Source organism: Calypte anna, chromosome 3, assembly GCF_003957555.1.
Source record: "Calypte anna isolate BGI_N300 chromosome 3, bCalAnn1_v1.p, whole genome shotgun sequence".
Classification (NCBI taxonomy): domain Eukaryota; kingdom Metazoa; phylum Chordata; class Aves; order Apodiformes; family Trochilidae; genus Calypte; species Calypte anna.
This window is the reverse complement of record NC_044246.1, coordinates 45,469,357-45,496,049: the sequence shown is the minus strand read 5'-3', so window position 1 is coordinate 45,496,049 and position 26,693 is coordinate 45,469,357. Positions and strand designations below refer to the sequence as shown.

General features: G+C 37.2%; 1 protein-coding gene across 1 annotated transcript; it reads right to left on the bottom strand.

Annotated features, from left to right (window-relative positions):
- Positions 1-575: 575 nt before the first annotated feature.
- On the bottom strand, positions 576-26,693 carry TMX4 (thioredoxin related transmembrane protein 4). Its single transcript, XM_030448298.1, has 9 exons — positions 26,423-26,693; positions 17,660-17,775; positions 13,229-13,274; positions 12,203-12,331; positions 10,723-10,768; positions 8,431-8,532; positions 6,160-6,223; positions 2,070-4,723; positions 576-2,038 (listed from the first exon to the last, which is right to left on the bottom strand). Exons 1-8 carry the CDS (start codon positions 26,629-26,631, stop codon positions 4,416-4,418), a joined length of 1,020 nt encoding a protein of 339 aa, XP_030304158.1. The 5' UTR covers positions 26,632-26,693; the 3' UTR covers positions 576-2,038; positions 2,070-4,415.

The window sequence follows — 26,693 nt, the reverse complement described above, 5'->3', positions numbered from 1 at the left end:
TACCTGAAGACCTGAAGAGAATGAATCTAGGTACTGGATCCCAGTAAGCTGGCCACACCTGCCAACTGGGTTACAACAACTGCTCCTTGTAGCCACTTCTCCCTCCAGCATGCCTGTCCCTAAGGCCCATCTCTTTAGCAATGGCTGCTTGCTGTGAACTACAATCAGAAGAGATGCCATTTAGATCTGTACCCCTTTTTTTGACCACATCAATAGGGAGAAATCCCAGAAATCCCAGAGAGAATTAGCACTCAATGTGCAGGGTGCTAGACAGTGTTTTCCACAAGAGGGGAAAAACCAATGTAACACAGAGATGAAGCCCTTCAGAGCTGCTAAAATGAAAACCTCAGAGTAGGTGTGCTTCCAAGCATTTTTACACTCATAAAAAGAAAGCAAATCATTAGTATACAGGTTAAGGAATCTTCACAAGTAACGGCCTCTATTATTAACTGGAAGATTAGTACTAAAAAAACCTTTTGTTAATTACACAGATGACCCATCTTCACATTGCCAAAATAAAAACTAACTACAAGATGATCAAAAATACAAACTTTATATGGAATTTATGTAAAAAAAAATTTGCAGCACTTCTATATAAAAGACAAACCTGTGTAACATTTTCATCATGAAATCCCACATAAGTGCTACCCTGCAGGGATGCAGCACATATAGAATATTCCAAGATGTGCATATAAGTTTCACACAAATCTCAAGCACAGGTGTTTTGACAGGGCATATGTATTTCTAGCCAATTTAATAAGAAACCCACCAGATCTTTTTAATGACTTGCTTTTAAGCATTCATGCTCAGCTCTATCAGGGACTGGTTTTCAGAATGGCGTGCATCCCATTTGGAATTTAAACTGCTCCTCAAAAAATGAGTAGTTTTTGACATACAGCTCTAGTTTCCAAACCTTACAGCCCCATCCTTTGTCAAAACATTTTTAACAGTGTTAGCAGCAGCCTCTCCAAAGACATTTTGTCTATACCAAGGTTGCAAGAACAAGTTCAATTTTTTAACATTATTCATGACAGAAAAGTGGCGACAGAACATTCAGATTGCACAAAAAGTTGATACTAATTTTTTTTTCTAAATACATCAAGTTTAATACTATCATTATCATCTAACTGGTACTATACTTGCATGATTCAATTAAAATGTGTTAAAGTAGAAAAATTATTCTGAAAGGTACATTAACATTAACCTTCCTGCATATCTACTGGTCTTTTTGTTAACCAAAAATTTAGTCCTTACAGTTTCTGCCACTTCTTGTTTACCAGATGAACATTAATCAAAGGTATCTCTAGTACCAGGCCAAAATATTTTTCCTACAAATTTACAATCAAGTTGAAGCTATTGATGGCTGCATATCATCTTTTCTAAAGTCTTAATAGAATTTAGTGATCTTTGTAACAAGATATTCTACAACAGGTCAAATACAGTCAAACCCAAGTCAGCATTAATATTCCCTACTTTATTAATGAAAACACAGGAGCAATGGCATACAAATTACATTCAAGAAACTGTAGAAGCCTAATTTAGCTCATTTCCAGATTCACAAAACAGACCTAGGAAGAGACTAATTGCTGTCACTTTTCTGCCTGTTTACTTAATCCCCCTTAATCCCATACGTGGTCTTAGTTAGATCTAATATGATGGAAAAATACCTAACATCTTCGAACTTAACAGTGACATGCAAAACCAGACAAAAGCAGAGACTTCAAAGAATCACCACACAAAGGAGCTTCTGATATTTCTCACAGTGTCTCATAAACCCTGTCTTGTAGGACAAGGTGACTTTCGTGGTTTGTGTTTTGTTTGGCTTTTAAATTCAAAGACATTGTAATGAAATCTAACACTGTGGGAACACCTTATTTGTCCAGATATTCAAAAAGCCCAAATAGCTCATCTTTAGCACTGAAAAGAGGTGCACTTCACTATTTAGCACTTCATACTTGAAAAAATACACAAAGCCCCTTCGAGGCATAGGGACCTTCTGTATCTTTTACAGCTAAAATCTCTTTAAACAGCTGAAGAGCTGTTTAATGACTGGTTAATAAATGGTTGACCATTTAATGACTGGTTCCATATTACAAAAGTAAAGAAAATTTAATATTGACATGCTCCCTCCTACACACAGAGTATCCCAAGACCCTGTGCAGCATCAAACATCCTCTTTGGTACACAACCAAAGTCATCATTGCCCTCAGCTTCTGCTGGATACGGTCCCACATAATTTTCGGTGTCTGGTAGTTTTGGATCCATGACTGAGGGGATAATATACACACTGACTCTTGCTTGGTTAAAGTCTTCTTTTAAACTTTTATGAGCTCCTGATGCACAGATAATGAAAAAAGCAAATACATCATGGAAACAACAAATCTGTACTCTGAGCTTTTAGGTGCACAGTTGTTCCCTCCAGACTATAGCAGCTACAAGTTTCTTTTTATAAGAAGCAGCTTAAGTTGAGTTTGGAGTGGAGTTTGAGGGTTTTTTTAAGAAAAATATAAAAAAATGCTTCTATGTACCTCAGTTGCTGAGTTCTGCTGTAAGCTTCTAAAATTGCTCAATTACATGGGATATTGCCCAGGTAACACAAGACAAACTGTTCTCATTATAGTGCAATGTATATATATATTATCAGCTGTATGTTTTCACACAAGTGAAAGCAGTATTTACATGTGTCCACTGTATGAAATTCAAGCTCCAGGTTGAGAAAGCTCCTTAAGAAAACTCATATGGAATACAGGCAGTGTAATTTTGTACTTTGCACAGCTGCAGCAGACAAATGCCAAGTTCCAATATACAATATGTAACAGGACACAGACAGGAAAAGTTAAGCTTCTTGGTAAATATGCTCTTTATGAGCATTAAAAAAAAAAAACATAACAAAATAACTTTAAACACAAATATGCCATATTAATCTCAGTCTCAAAGGAAACCAGCATTTTGCACTTGCAACTTGTCTCTTCTAATGAGAGATGATTTCATCTCTGATTATTCTCAAAGAAGAATATGAAATTCATACACATTAGCAAGGTTAATGCAATATATATATATATATATCTAAAATCAAGATTAAGACCCCATCTTATGCACACGATCACACATCAACAAAACAGGAACATACAGGATCTCACTGTAGATATTCCATAAAATAGGAAAGTGCCTTAAATATTGACCAAGTCGAAGGAAGAAAATACTGCTGTGTTTAATGACTCTTGTAACAACACCTAGTATGGTCTACCTGGCAAGCCACTAACTTGACACTGTTCAACAGATCCATGTTTATCTTGATAAAAGGAGTAAACCAAAAACTTCTCCCTGCTACCCACCCATGCCCCTCTCTTTTCCTAAGCTCCTGATTACAGTGACAAAAAGTAGAAAAGTGATCACAGGTAAAGCCTCAAGTGCCTTTTTGATTAATATTACTAAAGTAGTTTGAGTTCTACCACAAGTATTGAGTTGAGAATGGCAGATTTGTACTGCCTATAACAAGCTTGTATTGGCAAGAAACTAACAACTTACTGACTGAAAAATGAATACTTCTTGCTACGATCTCTTGAAGGGGAGAGGTGGTGGCTAAAACCAAAAACAAACCAAGAAAAAAACAAAGAAAAACCTCCTACCAAACAAAACAAAACCAGACAAACAAGTCACACTTTGGCAAAAATCACCCCTCATAAAAATAATTTCCTTTAAACCTTTTAAAAGTTCAGGCATATTTTAACATTTAACTACCACTCTCTTGGCCTGAGGTTTTCTCTTACTCAGATTCCTTGGGTCTAAAATCCCAGCTGAAAAGCTTGAGCTGTGCTGCATGTCTCCATATTACCAAAACCAGAAAAATCTGGAGGGCACACAGCATAACATTTGATAATTTTTGAAAACAAACATTAATTAAAATGAAAGAGAAAGGTGCTTCAATCAAAAGTGATAAAAAAAACCATCATGCAAAACATTTTTAATAGACTAGTAACGTGCCTTCTTTCACTACTGTATCACTTATCTGGTACTTCTGTAGCATTTAAAAAAACCAACAACATTCAGACAGAAAAGTCAGTCCTGACAAGAGACTGTAAAGGGCTAAAGTCTTGCTCAGGTCAACACTTACAAAGTAATGCAAGCATAGATGACTGCTGATAGCTGGTGAACTAAGCCTCAGTTACATCCCTTTTCAGGAGACTTCAAACAGGTAAGACAGACTTATTTTGATTGTCATGGCTAAAGTTATACAATAAAGAGCATATGTACTTATAAAACAAACCCAGTAAGCAAGTACTAGCTTAAGAAAAAGAAGTCTGCTGAGAGAGCAGAGATACTGCGTAAACACAAATGACAAATCAAGTGTAAGCTTCAGACAGAGGGTCTGATATTTCTTTGGTCCAAGTGTACAAAATACACCACTGAAACAACTATAGTTTATCATCAGCCACCTGACTTTTACGCTGCCTTACTGTGCTTTCAGTCTCTGTATCAGCTAAAGGTTGTTCACTTGAGTCTTCCATTTCTTCTTCCCCTGAGTCTTTTTCAAGAGCTAAATCCTCCTCTGAGTCATCAGCACTTGAATTTGCTGCATCTTCTCCATCTGAAAGATCTTTTACATCTGCAGTCTCTTCCGTATCATCTGCATTCTCTTCTGCATCATCTGCAGAAAGCTCTGCAGCCTCCTCCGGTTCTTCTAATGCTGCATTCTCCACATTATCCTTTGTAACTGCTTCTTCTAAACAAAAGAAGGTTTCAAATACTGAAGTAAGACCCAATCTCAGGAAATTGTCTTTTAAAATTACATCACCATGTATATATTCAAAAATATTAGTAAACATTATTATTGAACACTTCTTCAGGACTACATTTTCCTTATTTTTCAATTATTTCAACTAACTCTTCAGCAGTATTTTTATCTTTCATTTTCATTTTTCTTGCATATCAGGCACAGATACCTTTCATTTTGTTCCAACAAGTTACAAACTAAAGACATGTAAGTTGTACTTGGTTCCTTGAAGAGGTTTAAGTACCAAACAAATCAGTGGGAAACCACTAAGATACTGGTAAGCTCTGTCATGTTACAGCTGCTGTTGCATCAAGCAGCGAGCTGGACAGCATACTGCAAAATTATGCCTAGGTGCATTTTTGTTTTCATAGTGACAAGCAGTAAAGACTTAAGACTGTAATTTTGTACAATTTTGTCTAAAATTTAGAATTTTAGATTTGGTTAAAATCTTATTAGCAAGAGACAGACGTGTCAATCTTCAACAGCAAACAGCACATACAACTGTAAACAACTGAAAATTAAATTTATTACACTTAAGTATGGACTTTGTGTCAAAAAGGTGTTCTGGAGCTTCAAATGCATCTGGTGCTGAAAAGAGACTTATTTGGTGTGAAAGTTTTTGCTTTTCGTGTCTACAGGGACCAGATTACTACTCAGAAACCCTCTCACTAAGGATCAGGAAGATGTGTGTTTTCTTCTTTTAGAAACAATGACTTCAGGCAACCTGGTCTAGCAAGAGGTTTCCTTGCCCATGCAGGGGGGTTGGAATTAGATAATCTTTAAGGTCCTTTCCAACCCAAACCCATCCTGTGATTCTATGATGACTATTTTTATTTGAAGAAAATGCAGTACCTTCCCCCATGTCCACACCTGCAGTCTCTAAATTAGATTCCTTTTATCTCCTCCTTTCCCCAGTAACAAACTACTTAAGAGAATTTTACAGGTTCAGAATGTTGTACCTCCAAATGCAACACAGAGAGTGCATATTATGTGAAAACAAACTCCTGCCAAAGCAAACTCCTTTTTATATTTACACAACAGGTCTAGTGAATGTGTACATGCATAGAATACACCAATACCAGTACCTTTCTTCCAAGACTTCCTCATTTTGAATGCATTTAGCCTCTTCACAGTTGTGGAAGCTAAAACAAAGTACCATTTTTCTTGGGGTCTGTTTTGCTGTCCTCCAAACGGATGTCCTGACAATATTTTAAAGCCCAATATACTAATCTTTGTCAGTGTGACTAAAATGTATACCTGGATTACTGGTTCACATCTAACTTCTTGACATCCAAGAACTTCTTGACATTGGTTCACATCTAAGTTCTCCCTCCAACAAGTGTAGATTTAAACCTACAGCATCTCACCAACTGCAGAGGTCTTACCAGAAGTTTCAGCTCCGTATCTTGACTTGGATGGGCAAAGGCAGTCTGAAATCAGAACAAGTATCTGTGTAAAGGAAAAAAGGGCATTTATTAGCAAACCATCCCAGCAGCCCCTGCACTTTAAAGTATTTTCCTACTCATCCTTTTTAGACAGATAATAACGAGAAAATTATACTACCTTAGAGATAAGAGCTGTCACAAGAAGCTAAATAAAAACACTGAAAAGAAGTATGTTCTCAGTGTACCAACCAATATTCTCTGCTTTCTACTCAGAATTTTCTGCCTCCTACTTATTTTAATTTATTCAGTATTAAAACAGCTTGCATCTTAAGAAGAGAGGCCCAGAACACAGCTGATGAAATTTTTCTTGACAAGACTTTCTATACTTTGGGATATTATTGAATTCCTACCTCTAACTCCTAAATCCACAATGTGCACTTCCACCCTCTGTGCCTGACGTTGTGTTTTACGTTGGTGGTTATTTTATTATTTTAATTTTTAAAATTTAAATACATAAAATATAGAACACATACAAGCAAAATGCAAGGAAGATACTGTCTCACTGTCATGTGCTAAGAATGATGCAAAGGAAAGAAGAGAGACAGATTATACCATGTTGAAGAAACATTTCAATCACTAAAAAGCTTTTTAGAAAAAGTTGAGAGATTATTTTTTTGGCTTTTTTTAGTGAAGAAAGCAGGAAAAGATTTTTTCAAATCACACACTCATTTGCCCCTAGTTACACTAACTTGATTTCCACTTATTTGTTGATGAAAGTATACCACGTAGAAAAATGCAGCTGTTTAAATTACATAATGAAAGACATTTGCTCATATATGCCAATTCTCTATATGTACTATGTACACAAATGTGGTTTTGGTTAAGTACACACACACTGCTTTGAAAAAAACTTCCCTGTACAACGCAGAAACCTATTAATGCAATTTTTATTTATTTAACTAGTGCTAATATTTGGGCTGAAGGGCAGAGATCCAAGTGCCAGAAACAACCTTTACACTTCCTGTGACCCAGCAGCTAGTTAAACCAGTTATCAGCATAACTGTTTTGCATTATCTTTGCAGTTGCAGAACACGCCTGGGGACCTCGCAAGTAGTCTGTAGGAACTTCTATTCCCATCTATATCTCCTTTTCCAGATCAGTTTCTCATTTAATATTGATACTGGGGGGACTATAGAGCCACATCATTCAAATTTTCTGGGAGAAAATGCTAGCTTCACAGGTAAAGCAACTTTGAACTGTTTTCCCTGGTGAAAACAACACAGGGCTCTGAAATTTACTTAACACTTGCATATATAGCTAAAAGATTTGTCTGAAGAACCTTCCTGATGGTTTGAAAATTGGTGTATGAATGCACCAGTCCTGGTTACTGATGAGAGCAGTCAGATTTTTCAGTTACTAATAAGAACTCAAACCAAAAGATCACAGAGGAGAAAGAAGCAAACTCAGATTTTATTTAAACTCTAACCACAAAGCTATGCCCTGGAAAAGAGTCAATTATTTAAATCCTCAAATCTTCAAAGCCTTTAAAAAAATCATATTTTCATTCTAAGTGACAGTGCAGTAGGATACTTGCATTGCTAACTCCTCAAAATGTAATCCCACCCCAGCTAATAAAAATCTGGCTTAAAGCTTATGATTTCAGAAACTTGGAGTTTTGTCACAATTCTGACCACATACATTCAATCCTTGAGTACAAAAGTTGCAGATACAACAGGCCAATATAAAAATCACTTGTTTGGTGGATAGACTATAAACAAACCTAAACTAAAGCATGAATTTCATCAAAAGGATAACTTATTTCAATTAACCTGTCTTCAACTTAATCAAAAATAGGTACAAAACTAGAAATTAAATCTGCAGTACAGATTTCAGTTGGACACCAATCATCTGTTCCAAACTGCCTGACCAGTTCAGGGCTCACCAAACTAAACTAAGCTATCAAGGGTATTGTCCAAATCCCTCAAACACTGACAGGCTTAGGGCACTGACCACCTCTCTATGAAGCCTGCTGCAGTGTCTGGCCACCTTCTCCATAGAGAAATGCTTCCTAATGCCAAATCTAAACCTCCTATGGCAGTTTTGAATCATTCCCACAAGGCCTATCACTGGATACCAAGGAAAGGGTATAAATCATTAAAATAAGGCATCATTAAAATAAGGTACTTCAGCAAAAATTCAGTGAAGTTAATTTTTTTTTCCAGAAGTTAACATAAAGCTCTAGATAACTGAGAAAAGAGAAAGCTTTCTTACCAAACCCAGGAACAGGCCAATCAGTAAGGTAGCCAAGATGAAGATTGCGTAAGAAATCCAAACATGAATTCCAAGAGTGCCAGTGAGGTAGCTATGAATTTGCTGGAAATAGGAAGAAGAAATTACTAACTTCATACCTAACACCACTTATCATTTATACTGCCATAACCAGTACAGAAATTGGTATCTCATTAAGACCTTTTATTTAACAGTATTTATAAGTCTTCCCCCTCAAGCCTTCATCATCCTTAAATGTCAGACTATAAATTTTTGATACCATTAAATCCAAGTCCTATTTTTCTTTACCGAGCTGTTCACATTATTATCCCTATTAAACAAAGGATGCACAATTCCTTCTTCCTGAGATACCCAGCATTAGAAATGCCATGCAAAGTCTTATTGCACATAAACACATGAGGAAGCTCCAGAGCATACAGGAAAGTACCACAATATTCTTGATCCTTATATTCTGTAATAAGGTGGCAACCATCAGAGATATACCATTGGGAGAGCTGAACCCAGGGCATGAACCTGTGCATTTGTTCATATGACCTCTGTCAGAGGAAGGAGACCGTACAGTAAGCATCTCTGGTAACAACAGTCACTGAGGTCTAGGAAATTGATTATTTAAATAAGGTAACTTTAAAACTAAACATTTCAAAATAAAAAAAGCAATCAAGTCAGGTTTAAAGTAAATGTCTTTTTATAGGAACTTCAAAATCACATTGCCAAGTGAAAAAAAAATAACCTCATGCAGAGCTTTATCCCCATAAGTACAGCTGGGAAGCAGAGTGGTAGAGACTTAAAACTTGCACAGGATCAGAATACATACTTAAATTAAGGAATTATTTTAGTAACTAAAATTGAGTCATTTAGTTCTTTTCAAGCTCTTTAGTTTTTAAAAGGAGCCATCCATTCTAAGCAGACAATGAATAAGTAACTTATAAATTTAAAGATAATAATCCAAATACAATATTAAGATTTCTTTGAAACTGAAGTCTGAATGTGTACATTTGAATAACAATCAACTGAGCAAAGGATCATAGTGAGTCAGGTAGTGTGGTAGGAAGTAAATTACATTATCTTTCTTCCAAGAGTATATCCATTAGAAAACAAACCACAATCAACATTTCCAAAAGTTTAAATACCGAAACACCAGGGTGTTGGGTTTTTTTCTGTTTTTTAATGTCATAACAGCTTCCAACATTTATTAAAGCATATGCAAGGACAGCACAGCAAGAAGAGTGAGGAAATACATAACTGAAATATTCAAAGTGGAAATCTAATTAGAGAAGGTTTCTTACTTGAGCATTTAATCTTTCAGGAAGGAAACTAGACAGAGACAACATCATTAAAAAAGCAACCATGAAAGAGAAATTCCAGAAGGCTATAAAAACTAAGTACTAACCAGTGAAATTAAAAAAAAAAATTAAAAAATCAAAGACAGCTTGCACAGGAAACCTAATAACTGAAAGGCTTTTTCAATTTTGAGTTAGTTAAGATGCTGACTGCAAGTGATAGGAACACTGTACTTCAGTTATTTTTTGCAGCGTGTGTTACAATATTAAGATGTTTTGCTACAATCAAATAGTGTCTCAATTTTGGCTACACCTGAAGATTTTAAGAAAGAGTATGTTTCCTGACCAAAACTGGAAGGTCTGTAAATTCTCAGCATTTGCTTTCTACAAGAAAAACTTTGATAGGTCACAAATGAAAGTGTCTTGAAATATTTTTCAGTTCAAAGCATACTTCAGTGTAGACTAAGCATGCCTCCTTTGCTTCTGATAGTTATTCTATTGTCCAAACTGTGTTGCTATGGAAGTTGCACAGGTAGTGTGAAATCCAGATGCAGAAATTCTTCCTAAAAAATATAACCATTACTCTCTCTTCTCCTGTACAATCCAGTAGGTGCCAATTAACTGCAGAAGAGCATAACTGGGACTCTGAAAATGAACCTGGATATAATCTCGTAGATACTAAATGAATTCCCCATGTTTACAACAGTTTTTGCAGCAGTTATCAAAACCAAACAAAACCAAACCAAACTTTAATCATTTTAACTATGCCAAGGTATTTTCAGTATTGACAATAACCTTGACAAATTGTGAATTTTAGCCTAGTCTATTAGTACTACAAAATTTATGGTGCAAAGAAGCAATATACCCAATGTACAGTAAATGCAAGAACATTTGACTGTCGTAAAAGGATAAAAATATTCAGTTAGGTTTTGACTTCTAAACCAATAAGAACCATAAATGGTGGTATGGGAAACACTACCACATAGTTACTTACCCTGATCCATCCAGAAAGGTGAAATAGGCCTGCCATACAATGCATCCTAGGAAACAAAGAAGAGGAAGGATGATGTTCTAAACCAGTAAGAGTTGAGATACACAGTAAACTGCCCAGAAACAGATTCCACCTATAAACTTTCAATGCCATTCAGCCTCAGTATTTGTCAGAAGAGGGTTACTGTAAATAAACATATTTTCTCTGTATTACATTCATATAAGTCAGCTGACTGAAAAGCACTAAAACATTGACTTGGAAGTTGACATTTCAGCATAATCAAGCATCTACCTTCATGCAGTTGTTCTATTGCCCAACAACCTCTCCCAACTTGAGAAGGCGAATCAGGGAAAAAAGGAGACCCATGGGTTGAAATTAAAACAGCTTTAACAAAATAATAAAGAACTACTATTAATCTACTAGTCTACCATTATTAAACTACTAAGAAATACAAAGCTTCACACATCACATCCCACACCACAGCTCCAGACAGCACACCAGTCACAGCAAACAGAAGAGCAGGCCTTGGGGGTAGAATGATTCTTCAGGGAGAGTGGCCTTTGAGGACAAGCCCCATCCCCAGCAAACTTCCCAACTCATAGCAGGGAGTAACAGTTATGGTACCGAATACTTCTGCTGGCCAACCTGGCTCAACTGTCCCAGCTTTTGCTGCTCCTAGCCCAAGCACATGGCTAGCTCAAAGCTGCCCAAAGCTGCCAATCACAATGGAAGCCCACACAACATGGCTGTGCCACATCCTAGAACAAAGTGTCTTACCAACTTCATTCTCACAGAATTGGGTGCTGCAGTCTTGTCAAAAATTGTAGCCTCCCTCAACAGAGAATTGATTCCATAATTCTATCCCAGGGAAACTAGGATATCAAGAAATACCAGTTCCAATCCTGGAGCACCTCCTCCATTACTAAATACCGTATTTTTTCATATCATATCCTCATTCTCAGGTGAAAAGTAAGGACACCCACTGGATCTTTGACATGAACCTACACATAACAGCTTTAGCCAGAATGAAATGCATGCCATTCACATCTTTGGTGCATCCTTCACACCATGCAAGCATTCTGTGCAAATTCAAAACAAATCCAACACTCTGAAAACAAATTCTGATATACTGTAAGCACTATACTGTTCCCTGTTCCAAAAGAGGACGTAAGACTTCCTTGTAAACAAATAAACATCAAATATTTAAAGCTAATGGCTGCCTGCCCCAAGGAGTCATAAAATAATAGCAGCTGTGCTTTCTGTATTTATATATTTTCGAAAATTATATAATCAAGCCACATTAGGCACAAACAAAAGCAAGTGCAGAAAATAAACTGCTTTTAAAGGTGAGAAATTGGAAAGCTGGCTGTCATTACAGAATACTTCTCTAGGTGTCTAAGGAACAGAAGACTTCTGTTTGTAAGCAACTTTAATGATTAATGAGCTATAAAATGTATTCTTGCTATTAAAAATGAAGTATTACATTATAGAAGATGGAGACTTCCATCCTGCTACAGGCTCCACATGTTCCCATTTTCTCTCCAAAACATAACCTTGAAGATCTTCCAGTGTCCGGGAGCCTCGGTATCTGCGGAATACTCCATTGTTTGCACTAAAAAAAAAGAAATACACATTAACACAGATATCCCAAAACCCCCATATACATTATAGAACCTACTTGCTCAGGAAGGTGAACATATAAGCATTCTCAGTATGTTTTGTAACTGATCAGCAATGAAAGGTCTCAGTTTTTAAGCAGCACGAGCTTTTGCAGTTTATTAAAACTGCTATTTTTCTTAAATAGTTATTTCCACTACAGCAAATAGAAAGCACAAAAAATAAACAACCAGTCCATTTTTTAGATACAACTCAGAATTAAGAATATGCACATGTGTACCTATATATGCACAATTCGCAACACCACGACTTAGTAAACGGTTCAATATTTAAAGGATGACATCTCTTTATTAAAGATGTCAGGATAGATATACAGGAAATTTCTTTCCTGATCTGTTTTTAGCAGTTTTAACAAGGGAACTTAGTAAACTCATTTGAACTACTGACAGTTTAAGACAAAGGAGTCTGCAGATGAATCTACAAGTAAGAAAAGAAGTGAAACAAACAGTGAGAACTTTCTGTAATGTTTTATGTGATCTGTGTAGTCAGCTATTCAAGTGAGAAGTTTTAGTGACACTTATATAAAGTCAGGTATGTCTACTCACATACGGTCACGTTTCTAGAAGCCAATACTGCAAATCTGCATCAGTTTATACAGTTTCCAAATTTAAAAAGCATCACTTTCACCTCAGTACAAAGCTGTTTGTTGAACCTTCCACCATAATTTGAAAATATCTGCTGTATTTTTACTAAGTGCACTGAGATCCTGAGAAATGTTTCAGAGATTGACAGAAGTGAAATAAGCCAGCTGCTCATTCCATCTTCCCTACCAATGTTCACACAGGCCAGGAAAGCAGAGTATGTACAACTGTTCCTAGTATGACACACTTACTGGTAAATTGTAGGAAGAGTTGTGACAAAGAAACGACCACTCAAGCCTAGAATGGGAAGAAAAAACAACTGTTAATTAAACTGAAATTTCTCATCATTCTGACTTACCTATAAACACCAACAGATCTGTATTTGTAAACTAGAAAGCAGCATGTTGCATAGCTTTTACCACTGTTTTGAAAACACAGGTTTACAGTTTGTCTTCAGGAATGCTACAGTTACCTATACTAAATACTGTTGACAAATTAGGAAAAAAACACTTATCTTGAAGAATGTTTGCTACATGGTAATCTTTCTGCAAGCATTACACTAATCCATATTTGCATAGGGATGAAGTTTTTCACCAGATCAGCAGCATGCTATTCCACCTAGGAGAAAGAAGAGCCTGACAAATGCACCTATATACCAGGCTGCTGTGTGCTTGTGTCTGTGTAGTCTCATCCAGATGACCTTTGTCTCATCTAAAAAGTTAGGCCACTCATGATAATGATGATGACAGTAGCTTACAAATTCTGGCCCCTGATTGTAATTCATGGTCTAGCTGATTTTAAACTATTTAGAGCCACATATTTCAGATTTCAAGTACTACAAGTCATTAAATAAATTAATCTTCAGAGCTCCTTGTTTGCTTCTTCCAAATAATCCATGCACGCTGCACAGCCAGTCTGTTCTTATATCCCGTAAGAAGGCTCACTCTCTCCCATAACCATGAGTGTAGCAAGACAATGCTTTGGATGTTTCTAGGTTCTTGTCCTTCCTTATGATACTTTTCCTTCGTTATGATACTTTATTGTTCTCTAGGTATGCCAACAGATTGATAATAAAGCTTGGAATAACTCAGCATTCTGCTCTGTAGAAGCCAGGGCTATTTAACACCACCACCTCCTGACAATCACAAAATCCAAAAGTGAAAGGAAGTGAAGGTGTTGTATTTACAGTTCAACACATCTAACCTAACAACTTCAGAAATTAAAGAAGTTCTATTAATGCAGTCTGTTTTGGAAACAAGAAAATACAGAAGTCTTGAGAGGTTATCAAGCCCTGGATATGCAATCTAACCCCATTAGTAAAGACAACATTCCTCTATCTAGCAATTGCTATTCATCTGAAGTATCAATGTAGAAAGTACAAACGGGTTACTTAACATTCCCATTTATTAAAGTTCTGTGATAGCTCTTTGTGGGACTAAGTATTTATTCAGCTTTCAGTAAACAGTTTTCTGTATCAGGAAGATAGCCATGGAAAAGCATTATAGCAGGAGAGTTTCTGCCTATGGAGACAGGCATTCCCAGACTAAACTAAGCCAGGTAGCTTTAGAAATTTCAGTAGTAATGCTTTTCCTAGCATGAATTCCTCTATGGAATAGGGAAAAAAAAAAAAAGGTGGAGGGTAGGGGGTTTAAATAAACATATTTAAATAAAACCAAATGCAAGCATCTTTGGAGTTACAAAAGGGAAGTCTTCATTTCAATGTTTCAGTTTTCTTCTTTTATTGTTACAAGAGGCACAGTGGTGGAAAACACTATAAACAGCTAAAAGCTGTGCCAGCACAGGGAGATATAAAGTAAGCAAAACCACAAGTGTAACAGCAGAATTGATCAAGTAGAAAACAGCTGCACAAGAAAAACTAGGTGGAGAGCCATAAAGAACATAGAAAACTCAAGAGCAGAGAAAGTCATGGGAACACTGGAAGACTCTCTGAAGTTCTTAGAAATGTTAGTCAGGAAAATAAAAAACAGAAATCTATCTTAAATCCCTCTTACCAGTAAAATACCCTGAAGCACTTATCAGTAGTGTCAGAACTACTAATGAAATCTGTGCAGTATAAGGTATAAAATTTGTTGCAAAAAAGCATCTAAGTACCCTCAAAACTTCAGTTGGAGGTTTGCAGTGTATCTAAGGCACCACCTTAGTGAAATCAGATGTGAGCCACCTACAAAAAGCTAATAATTGTAAACAGCAATTTTTTTTTGTTGTGCATTTCATCCGAAGTGGAACTGGCTGGTAACTTGAATCACAGTAAAGCATTTATCTTTTTTGCAAATCAAGACCTGACATACATCATTATAAAATTAACAGATAATCAAGAATAGAAAAAAAAATTATCAGTATTTGCACACACACACCAAAATACACAGAGAATATAGATCCCACCTAAAAATAAAGCTGCTTTCCTTAAACAAGTACTCAAAGATTACAGAAGGCTCAAGAAGTCTTGTTTTAAGAGTTAAAAGTTGCAATTGGAAACTTAAGAAAGACACTGCGAATACACAAAGCTTTGAGATCCAGAAGTACCTCCCTTACTTGCTCTTGAAAGCCTGAATGTTTCAATAGAAGAGATAAGAATAAGCACTTTAGGACTAGTACATCAAGTGACTGAAATATGGCACAAATCCATTAAGGCTCTGGTGGATTTATTCTTTGGGCATCTGCTGTAATTAAGCACAGTGAATGACAGTGTAATTTTATGCAGCAATGCACTCATCCAGTGGTTTTCCCCTAAATTAGAACATTTTGACTACTTACTATTCAATGAAGGGGTTACATAAGCAAAGCTAATTAAGGTACCATTGTGCAAGCAAAACCAAAAGCTGGAGCATTTAAACACACTGAATGAAAGGAAGACTGAAGCATAAGCCTGTAGTAAAAATACCTCAGTAACTTTGGAAAGCTTCCAAAGGAGCTCATTTACCTTGAAATTACATCAACACCAAAGGTTAAATCTGTGAAAAATATTTGTTTTCCAGATTGAGTATTCATTAGTTTTTGAAGTGGCAACAGTTTTCATACTTTGTGCTCTACTGAATACTGTATGTATGTATGTATATATGTATATACTGAATACTATATGTTACGCATGCTTTGATACAATTTCATTATTTTGGGGTCAATCCTTTGACTCATAGAAATCAAACTCGGAGGTCAAGACCTTCAGCAACACAAAAAATTCAAATATTTAGGGAACTTCTGATTAAATGTTACATCTAAGGTCTTAAGTATTTGGCATCACCCAGTAGTGAGAAAAATTTAGACCTAAAGAAAGTATAAAGTACCTGACTCAACACTTCCATTTAAGCTCTTTACCAGGATGAATAATTCAAGATGCCACATATTTTTACATCCTCATCTCTGAAAGTGCATTTTCTTAGTTACAGTCACATCCAAATGCCACAGTCAAGACTGGAATCCTTTTATCTGAACACTGCCTAAGAATCACTGTCTAATTAGGAGAAAACAACAAGATTAGATTATAATGGATCCCCATTTGCAGCTTTAAGTCCAGAGTAACCACTACCTTGTTTATGTGCAGAAGCTGACTTTAAGTTTCTATATATGAAAAGAAATTAATATTCAGTCTTATCCGTTTAATCAATTCTTAACAATTAGTACAAGCACCAAAGGAGAGCCTAACATGCTTTTTGGCATCAGTTTTTGAATGCTTCTACTTTTTTAACAAAACATTAGCCTACACAGGGTCTAGAACACCTGGTATTTTCTTGTGAATTTATATTGTTCTGAGACCAGAGTTTAAGCAATTTCCCTGATGCAGACTTGATAAAAAAAAAAAAACTTGTTCAGCATATTTTCAAATAATAAAGTGAACAGATTTTCCACATGCTAGAAGGGAAATGCCCGCCCTCCCTCCCTCTTCCTCCCTGTAAAACTTAGCCTTGTTATTTCAGTAACATCTCTTCCTAACTCTGTCAGTCTTTTGATACTGCTGATATCATCCTCTATGCCCTCAAAGCCAAATCAAGCACAAAGCACTCCCAGGAGACATGGAGGTTTAAGCAATATTGGCACTGCTTACACAAGAGCACACATTAAAAAATTTAAAGTCACTAAAGGAATAAATAAAGATTGTATTCATGCTTTTGTGGGTAGCTAGGAAACACCTTTTATAAACAAATTTGCATATGTGCATCATCAACAGAAAACAACAGTAATGTCTATTATTTAGAGGAGTGCTATGATTAAACAAGACAAGTAACCAGCACCATCGTGGAAACAGTTAAAAATTTATTAAAGCAGGTTCCCACTGTGGTAATGATACCACACCCTGAAACTCTTGGGAACTGAAGGCTACAGAACTGGATTCTTTTGCAGACAGTTTGGAGGAGAGAAGAATGAAACAGGCAGCAGCTTTCGGTGAAGTAGATTAAAATAGAAAATAAGCCCCTTTTAATACAGCACTAAGCCAGATCACTCCCCCAGTTCTTTAATCCTTCCAATTCAGTTTGTAAATTTGGGTTCACAGATATTAACTATATGGAGAAACAGAATGTGGTAACATTAATTTGATTTAGAAATCTTTCCTGTCTTGGCTGCTATCCCAGGTGCTCCAGTAAATCAAAGCACACTCCTAGATACAAAGTGGTACTTACATATACTAAAGAATTCCTTTTATTAAAACAGTTTATTTCATACTATACCTGGTTCTTGAGTGACATCCACCTTTCCCACAGTGATATCTAGATGTTCACTTTCCTTTGCAAAACTCTCCCACGTCGGTTCAATTTGTTGACAAGCTGGACACCAAGGAGCATAGCTAAAGTAGGAAGACAGGTTAAATATTTTAATCTTCTTACACTTACAGACATTCAAATTGTACAGAGAAAATATAAACATATCAATCAGAAAAAAACCACCCACAGTTTGTCTTAATACTGAATAAGATAATCAAGTTGGTTTGTATCAATCCCTACGTTCCTCATGTTACTGCAACAAAAACAAATCTCCAAAGATTTGAGAAATTCATGTGTGAACCCCTCAGCAGTTATCTATTCTATATACAATGAAATAAATCCAATGCCTTGGCAGCTATTTGAATTACTGAAGCCAAGCTGTCCTCTGAAGTGGTGCCCTTCCATGTTACATTTTGTATCGATCTGCCACACCTCAGAGCTTTCAAAAATTACATTTATCTTAGCCTACTACTCAATACATCAAAACATGCCCTTTTTATAAGACTCTTTTGAGACTGAGAGTACACATCAAATTCCTACTACTCATATTGCCTGTCTTTCTCAAGTCTTGATTTTTTTTTCTCAGAATTCATTTCAGCAAAATAACAGAGCATGTTTCAGGAGCTGAGTTTTCTATACTACCAACTGGAATAATCAAACTAAGTTTGCAGTTGTCTTTGCTAAGATAGTTCCAGAAAATGCTTAAATGCTGATAAAACCCCATTTGCCACCTTTATGTATTTTACACTAACCTGGCTGACAAAGTCTGAGACAAAATTCTGTATATTGCAATGGTCTGTCATATACACTATTAATGTAACACAAAAGAGTGAGGTACAGTGTGTGAGCCCCAGCAACTGGCCTATGCCATATACCCTTTCACAAATTAAAAGGCCCTTACATAGCTAAACCCCATTTAATAAAGAGATGGTGGTGGAAGTGTATGTATGCAAATTCTGATATTTTAAAATGAAACAGAGCAAAAGTAAAGGGTCTAGGGACACTATTTCTCACAGTACTCCACATATGCTATGATACTCCTCAGCCTGTGTTAACAATAAAACCAAATTTCTTCATAGGCAAAGGCCTAACAGCCCACATAACCACTACACTCTAACTGGGAACATCTACAAGGAGTTCCCTTACTCCTTCAGTTTGTCTGCCAGTGCTACTATATGACTGAAAGAGTGGCACTTCCTATCCTCTAGCTGTCTTCTGATTAGGAACACTTCCTTTCCTACAGGCACTGGAATGAGATCTCCCTAGCCACCCACAGATGTTTCATGTAAATAAGAGTGAACCTAAACCAGGTAATTTCTCAAAGCAGAAGGAGAATTAAATTTACTCCAAGTGCTTTACAGTAGTTTTGAAAGCTAATTATTGAAAAAATAAATCCTATAATTTGGAAGTTTAAGGATACAATTAAAAGATGTGTTGTATTTTATAGCACTAGGAATTTAAGTACAAAAGCTAATACTTTTTCAGTGTTTTTTCAAATTAATACCACTTTACACAATAGTATTTTTACCCTGCCAAGAAATAGCCCCTTCTTTTAAAAAGATGTTAGAAATAAGTCTCACATGCAGCATTGTCTCCCAGTGTGCTACTGGCCTATAGAGGGATTTTAATCATAATTTTGAATATTATGTTACTACAGCTGGACTGGTGAGAAACTGCACACATTCATCAGATATTGTTGCCGATGTTGCTCTAAAATTAAATACAGAAGTTGGAATGTTTTCTAAACCCAGCTTCTCCAGATATGTCAGCGATGAGATTTTCAAGATTAATATTCCCTTTAGACTGCCTAATGTATTATCTGATCTTGAAATAGAAATTTGGCCTGTATCAGTGTTTATATTTATATTGTTTTATATTCACAAGCACTTCTAAATTAAATCAAGTTTAATATCCAATACACATGGCTAACTTTCATATTATTAGAAAGAGTTCCTTTAGCTCAAAGTATTAAACTACCCATATATCACATTTTGGCAGTAGCAGAACTTTACAATGAAAAACCCTTAGTTGTTACCTTCCTATTTTTATTAGCAATATTAGGATGTGGGGTGGCAAGAGTCACATATGGTCCTACATGACACAGCCACTCAGGCAGAACATTGCCACAGATCATTGGACTTAAAATATTTGCCTTATATTTGCCTTAAGCTACATGTTCTATTTCTGCCAGACAGGAAGCACCCTGTCCCCACATATACATGAAAGAACTTGCAATAGGCATGAGATTTTCGCAGGTTATCACTGCTCTTTACTTCAACATCCTCACTTTTCCAAAGCTTTAATGTCCACGTTTAGTTATGTGGCACTTGAAGAGGAATTCAGGAGTGCTTCCTCAAAATAAAAAAACCATTCAATTGCCAAAGCCTTACTGTACCTCTCAGTCTCAAAATACCTCCCTTTATACCTTCTCTTTCAGTGAAATACAGAAAAGTAAAATAATTCACACTTAGGTCACCTTTGTCAAAAGTTACAAAAAACTCCTTGCACCCTGAAGAACTGAGGCTTAAGAAAATAGTTTATTTCAGACTTCTAATGAATCCTTCAGAACTGTGCTTGATTTCTATGTCTGCAGGAGTAATAGATGGTACAACTACCATCCCTTTATATTACCCAGAAAAAAAAAAAATCTTTCAGAGCAGGAAAGCAGATCCATGTGTGTGCTGTGAAACCACTCTTCATTACTTTTAATCAAATCACAAGATCCAAGGCCAGGTCACTAACAAAACCAAATGGAAATTAATTTCTTCTGCCATATTCTACAGACAAACCAGGAAATAATTAGCACCTCATCACCACCATCAAATATAGGGCTGTTACTTCTCTAGCTTTTCCCTTTCTACAAGGGGGTATGTTTAGCTGTTAACTTGTAGGCACTGTGCCCTTCGACCTCCAACTGCCACAAGAAAGCAACATTCATGCCTTCTCAGTTTAAAGATCAAAATTCACTGGAATTTAAATCAAGACCTGGGAAGCTAGATAAAGAAAGTACATTTCCAGTAGCTGACTATACATTAAAAAACAAATTACTGATCCCTACCATTTAAAGATCAGATTGAGAACATAACATACCTAGAAATTATATGTGGCCAACTTATTTGGCACAAGTGGGTAATGCGCATCTTTCAACATACAGCTCATCTTTGGCTTTACCAGACTTCTTACACAGAACAAAGTTCTACATTTAAATACCTCATGCACTGACCACCCTCCATAGATGAGGCAACTAACATCTACCTACTGGTCAGGTCAGGTCCACTGCAAGAACAATTGACTTCAGTGGATTAAAATCACTGTGGTAAAGGTGTAGGTAGCCAGGTGTTTTCCAGTTCCTACTCTGATCTATTACAATACCTGAAGATTTTTCCAAGAGCATAAAGGAAGCAAAAATTTTAAGCTCTTAAGAACGTCAAAAGCAAAGTCTATGTCTAATCTAAAGCATAAAAGATAAGCTTTGACTTTCAAGTACCAGCAGCTTCACTTATACTTGCAATATAAAAATCAAAAAAACCCACTGCAGTTAAAATAAGTTTGTGCAAATGTTTCATTCAGTCATATCACTACAGAGCTGATCAGTAAACACAGAATGAAGTTTTACTGATACACAGTTTACTGATACAGTTTCAACTCCAAGCCACTCTTCTCTCTTGTAACTGCTTGGCTACAGAATTCACCAGTTCAGTCATTTTCAAACAAACCTAATTAACACCTTTCTCACTCCCATTATGTGTAACTATCAGTAAAGAACAGTTGTAACCTTAAATACTATTCTACACTTAGCTCTGATGGCAACTTCACTAAGCTGCAAGAATCTAGGAAGAACAGAAAACCAGCTTATAGCAACAGGCACAAGAGGATTTGCTGAAAAGGGGCAAATAGGGGAGATGACAAGTTTCCTCATTTTGTCTAGTTTTTCCTCCATTCCAGACACATTATAAAGGTAGTGCTTACACTAAACCAAGCTATATGATGGACTTCAAACTGTGAGTGCTACTGAAGGTGCCCACATTGAGACAGTACCTAATAGAACGGTTAAAACCATCTGAATGTAATTATTATTACTTTTCTTCTTCTAAGTAGCTTTGCCTTATTGCTACAGATTCCATGAGCATATCAAAATAAAAAGACAGCATCTGATGACTTTGGGTGTTACCTTAAGACTGTCATTTGATTTGTTCTTGTTCCTAAATACAGAGAGGCATTGAGGCAGGATAGGCAGCTTTGTAATTTCAACAGAAGAAAAGCTTCAGAAGGTCAACTATATGGTTTAGCTTACTTTTCAAGTGAGAAGGTGGTAGCTAAAGATACAGAAGTTAGTCCCTGTAATCTACCAAGACCTGTATCACAATAGGACATGCTATGGAAGCTGATAAGAAGTTTCCCTCAGTGTGCCAAAACCCCTCCAAAACAGACAGAGGAGACCTCCCAATGCAAAACCAGTTGCTCCACAACACATAAGTGTTTTTTTTTTTTTCAAATTGACAAGCCCTAACTATCTCAAAGAGCAAACAAGTGAGGTTTCTTCTCTGGATTCTCCTGCCAAGCTTCACTCAAATGCCTTAAATCACAGATGCCCCAGATGCTGAAGTGTCAATACACCAAAGTACTGTTCTGAGAAAGTTGTTTCACTGTGTAAGCTTGACCTGATGAATTCCCATTCTGCTCTTCAGCAAGCTGAGGTGTATCTCTCTTCCAATAATACTTGAATACAGAAGAATAATAACTGCACACCACTGCAGTGTGATGCAACACAATACAAACACGTTGTATTCTCTAAGCTAAGATTCTAAGTTCTACTTTCAAGACATGAAAAAGATGAGAATGACGAGAAAAAAAGATACAAGAATCAAAGCAGGGTATATTGTACTTATTCCACTCTAGTTTCAAAAACAAGAAGAGTATCATCAGCAAATAAAAAAAAATACTCCAACAACTTTGCATTCACAAGCATTATTTTGTAAAAAAGGATTTTCAAATAGCAAATAAATCACTGAAAAAATTGACATCTTGTAGAACCTCAGCAGATAAAGTTCCATTATCCTACATGGTTTTGTTACCTTCCATAATGGCAAATATCTGCTGCAAAAATATTTCAGTTTATACGTTTCTTCTGAGTCAAAGCAAGGCACAGCAGTCATCTGCATGTTCAGGTATTAAATATGAGTCCATAACTAATTCAGTCACTTTCTCCAACCTCAGTCAGAGAAGAAGCTGAAGAAGCTTGAGAACCAAACTTGAGTTTTGGTAACTTGATAACTTGATTTTCAATCTCCCCCTCTTTTTGGGGTTGTGTGTTTTTTGTTTGGGTTGGGGTTTTTTGGTTTGGTTTTTTTGGTTTTGTTTGTTTGTTTTGGGGTTTTTTTGTTGTTGTTGTTTTGTTTTGTTTTTCTAAGAATAGGGCAAAGAAATAAATTCTTCAGGAGTTTATTTAAACAAAGTGTTTTGAGCTAGCTGTTTTAAAACACTGAATCATGTAAATACCAAACCATTCAGATTTTTAGCACACTCCCTTGAAGCTACAGGCAGAAGTGCTAGTGTCAGGATTGAACCTCTGTGATAATCTAGCCTACTCGATAGTAGGACAACATTTTACAATAAATGATAATGAGAAAATAAGGTATGGGTCTACACCACGATAAGACAGTCCTGAAGGCATTACTATTACACTATTCTCCCAATTTTCACCTGCTTAAAACTAACACAGAGAATTAAGAAATTCTTTTTTAGATACACACAGCACTAACTGCTGAAACAAATGGGAACAAAAACATTCAACACCCTGTGTGGAAACTAAACTTGAGACTTTCCCACTGGGCAAGTTCCTAAAGTACTGCAGATGCAATAGAAGCATATTAAACAATTTCATTTCTAACCAGAGGCATAAAGACAACAGTTGGAGGGGGGAGGAGGAAGCAGTGGGTTGGTGTGTTTGTTTTAATCTACTTTAAAGAGAAGAGGATGTTAAATTAAGCTCAATCAAGCTTGGAACAAACTATGTTTGCAAATGCAAAATGCACTTTTAAATAACCAGTTTTCTGTATTCCTAGAACATACAATATTAAAACTAAAGACAAAACAATTTCTTCATATTAACTAAGCATTATCTTGCAGCTACAGACTAAAAAAACAGTCAATAAGGAAACCTTTTATAACAGTTCACTCCAGCATCACACTTGCAACACCTCACTGAGGACCTGGATGCTGTGATAGTAACAGTAAACACAAAGTGTTGTAACGCCTTTCAGACACACCAAGTTATCCAGAACATTTTTATCAATGAAATGCAGTAGTGCTTCCAGTGCTTGCAATTGTGCCAATTAATAATAACAAAATATTTACAAAAAGTCATCCAATTACATACACTTCTGAAAAATGGGACGGAGGAAATAAAATTCCTATTTCCACTACATCTCTCTCACAAAAGCAATTTCCGACTTCTCTTTGGGCATTTGAGAACAGCAAAAAAAGAATACTCTAAAAGAATTACTGGAGCAATACACTAATTCACTGACAGTACTTTCATAAATAGAAAAAAATTGCAATAATCAGAAGCAATAGTACCAATTCCTACCAAGGCAGGAGGCTTCAAACCAGAATCTAGAGCAAGTGACTGAAGTATTTTTTTCAGAGATCCTATAATAACATTTGCTTTTTTAAAAAAAAAATTAAGTACTGCTCAGAAAACAAAGGTTTTATGCACAAACAGGAGGGGTTTTGAGCAAATGAGGTTTTGATGAGTGATATTCCAGTCTTGCCAATAGACCTACCACACAGCACCAAAGGAACAAATGAACTGATAGGCAGGACTCCTGTCCAGATCACCAGCCCTAAAGCTGATAAAAATTGAAATGCAAAATCCATCAACACAAAAACAGTTGCAAGATTTACAGTAAATCAATACTAAACATCAAACTCCTGTTGAGAAACAATTGAGAATCTCAAACTCTTGCTAATTCAGGAACAGCAGCATTGAGTCACCCCCCCCAATAAAGACAAAGTTTCCTCCTCAATTAGGAGAAAAGCAGAAAGCACTAGATATGTGCAACAGAAAGCAGCAATGAGAACAAATGATCTTTCACATATCGTAAACTGCATAAGAAAAAGAGGTCTCATTTAAGCAATGCAGCAAGATGTACCAGATTCACAAAGGATTTTAACAGTTCACTATCTCAGCCACTTCTGATTTCATCCAGTTGCTCTCTTCTTTCTTCCTCAGGGGCATGCACCACTAATTATATAAATATTTTATCTTAGAAATAAGAACTTCTGAGACATAATCAATAACTTTTTTCCTCCTTAAGATTCACCAACTTGCCTATGAAACAGTAACTACCATTCAATAGGTTCCACATAAGATTAGGATGTCAAAAGTGGAAAAAATTAAATTCAAAATAATTATATTCTCCCACTCCCAGATCAAGTCTTCCCTCAAATTTTAGAGCATAATAAATGAAAAGGTTGAAAAAAATAGACTCAAAATCAAGCCCAAATTCTTAGCCATAAGAGCGAACATCCCTGGAAGCCTTAATCAGCTATTTCAGATTGTTCCCATCATTTCACTGATTAACACCACCTGAACAGTAAAGCCCTAGGGGAAGCAATAGTCCCTGCCCCTAATAAGAAACTGGAGATAAGCCAAATTCAATACTAAATGAAATGCAGAGCAGCTGGGTGTTTATGAGGGAGCATGTGTTCAGCTGTTGATGGGCAACCCACTCTTATTCCACAGGTTACTCAGTCTGTTACAAACTCTTTAAACTCAGGCAGTTCCACAAAGGAATAGCTGCACAGCACACTGGAACCACATGAGCACAGAGTCTCCTTAAAACCTGTTGTGTTTTTTTAACTGCTGTCTTAAAAAAAAAACAACTTCTAAATATAAGCAGATGAGCTAGCCTCCAAGAAAAAAATGTCATGTGCATTTCAAGAACAAGTACCATGACACAAGTGAAGTCATACCACCATTACAGTTAAAACACAGGCAGAAGCACAGGTAGAAGCACTTAAAACCCAGGCTGGCAATAGGCAACCCTCTCTAGCTGTCACCAGGGTAAATCAACAGCGAGACTGAAAAGTTAATGAAATCTGACGCATCTTCCTTGAACAAGAACATCAGAGCAGGCGACTGGATGTGAGGGCGTATCGGGGTATTAAGTAACACCACTTTGGAAACCCACCAAGTTACCAAATCCAGCCTTCCCAGCTTGCACGGAATCCAACGAATGTCCCAAATAGCTAAGCACCGTGCAAGGTGCAGCGCATGACACTATTCCCCTGCAGACAGTCGACTTTAATAACACCACTAAAATGCCACTAATGACCCCGCGGCTTCCTGACACCTGCCCTGTCTAACCTTGGGGCGGGCGCTCAGAAGCTCTGCCGCCGCTCAGAAGCGCGACCTGATGGAAACTCCTTTTATCAGTCCATCTAAAAGAAGGAGAGAGTGTGACAAGAGCAGACAGCGCTTGCTGGAAAGAGGGGATCACGGGCATTAGGTGCCCCGTTCCTCCTCTGCCCCCGGACAGGCACTACAGGGGCGAGAAGGATGCGCGGCCCTTCTCCCCCCAGCCCCGGGCCAGGCGTTACCGGGCCAGGCGTTACCGGGCCATACCCGCCCCTCCCCGGGACAGGCTCCGAGCAGAGGCCTCCGACGGGAATTCCCCTCCCCTCCCCGGTGCCTCTGAGGGGGGCGGGCAAGCGGCCGTTACTCACAACTCCAACATCCACTGGCCCTGCAACACCAGGCTCCAGTTAGAGCCGCCCAGCACTTGCACCCGGTTCCGCGACGCGCCGGGGCTGCCCGCCAAGGAGGAAAAGGAGGCGGCGAGGCCCGGACCTGCTGCAAGGAGCAGAGCAGACACGGGACAGAGAAGCAGCGGCGGCGACGGCAGCCACCGCCCGCCCCGGCCTCCCGCCGCCATATTCCACCCTCCCCGGCCCCAGGAAGTGAGGGCGCCAGCGGCCGCCGCGGGGGCGGGGCCTA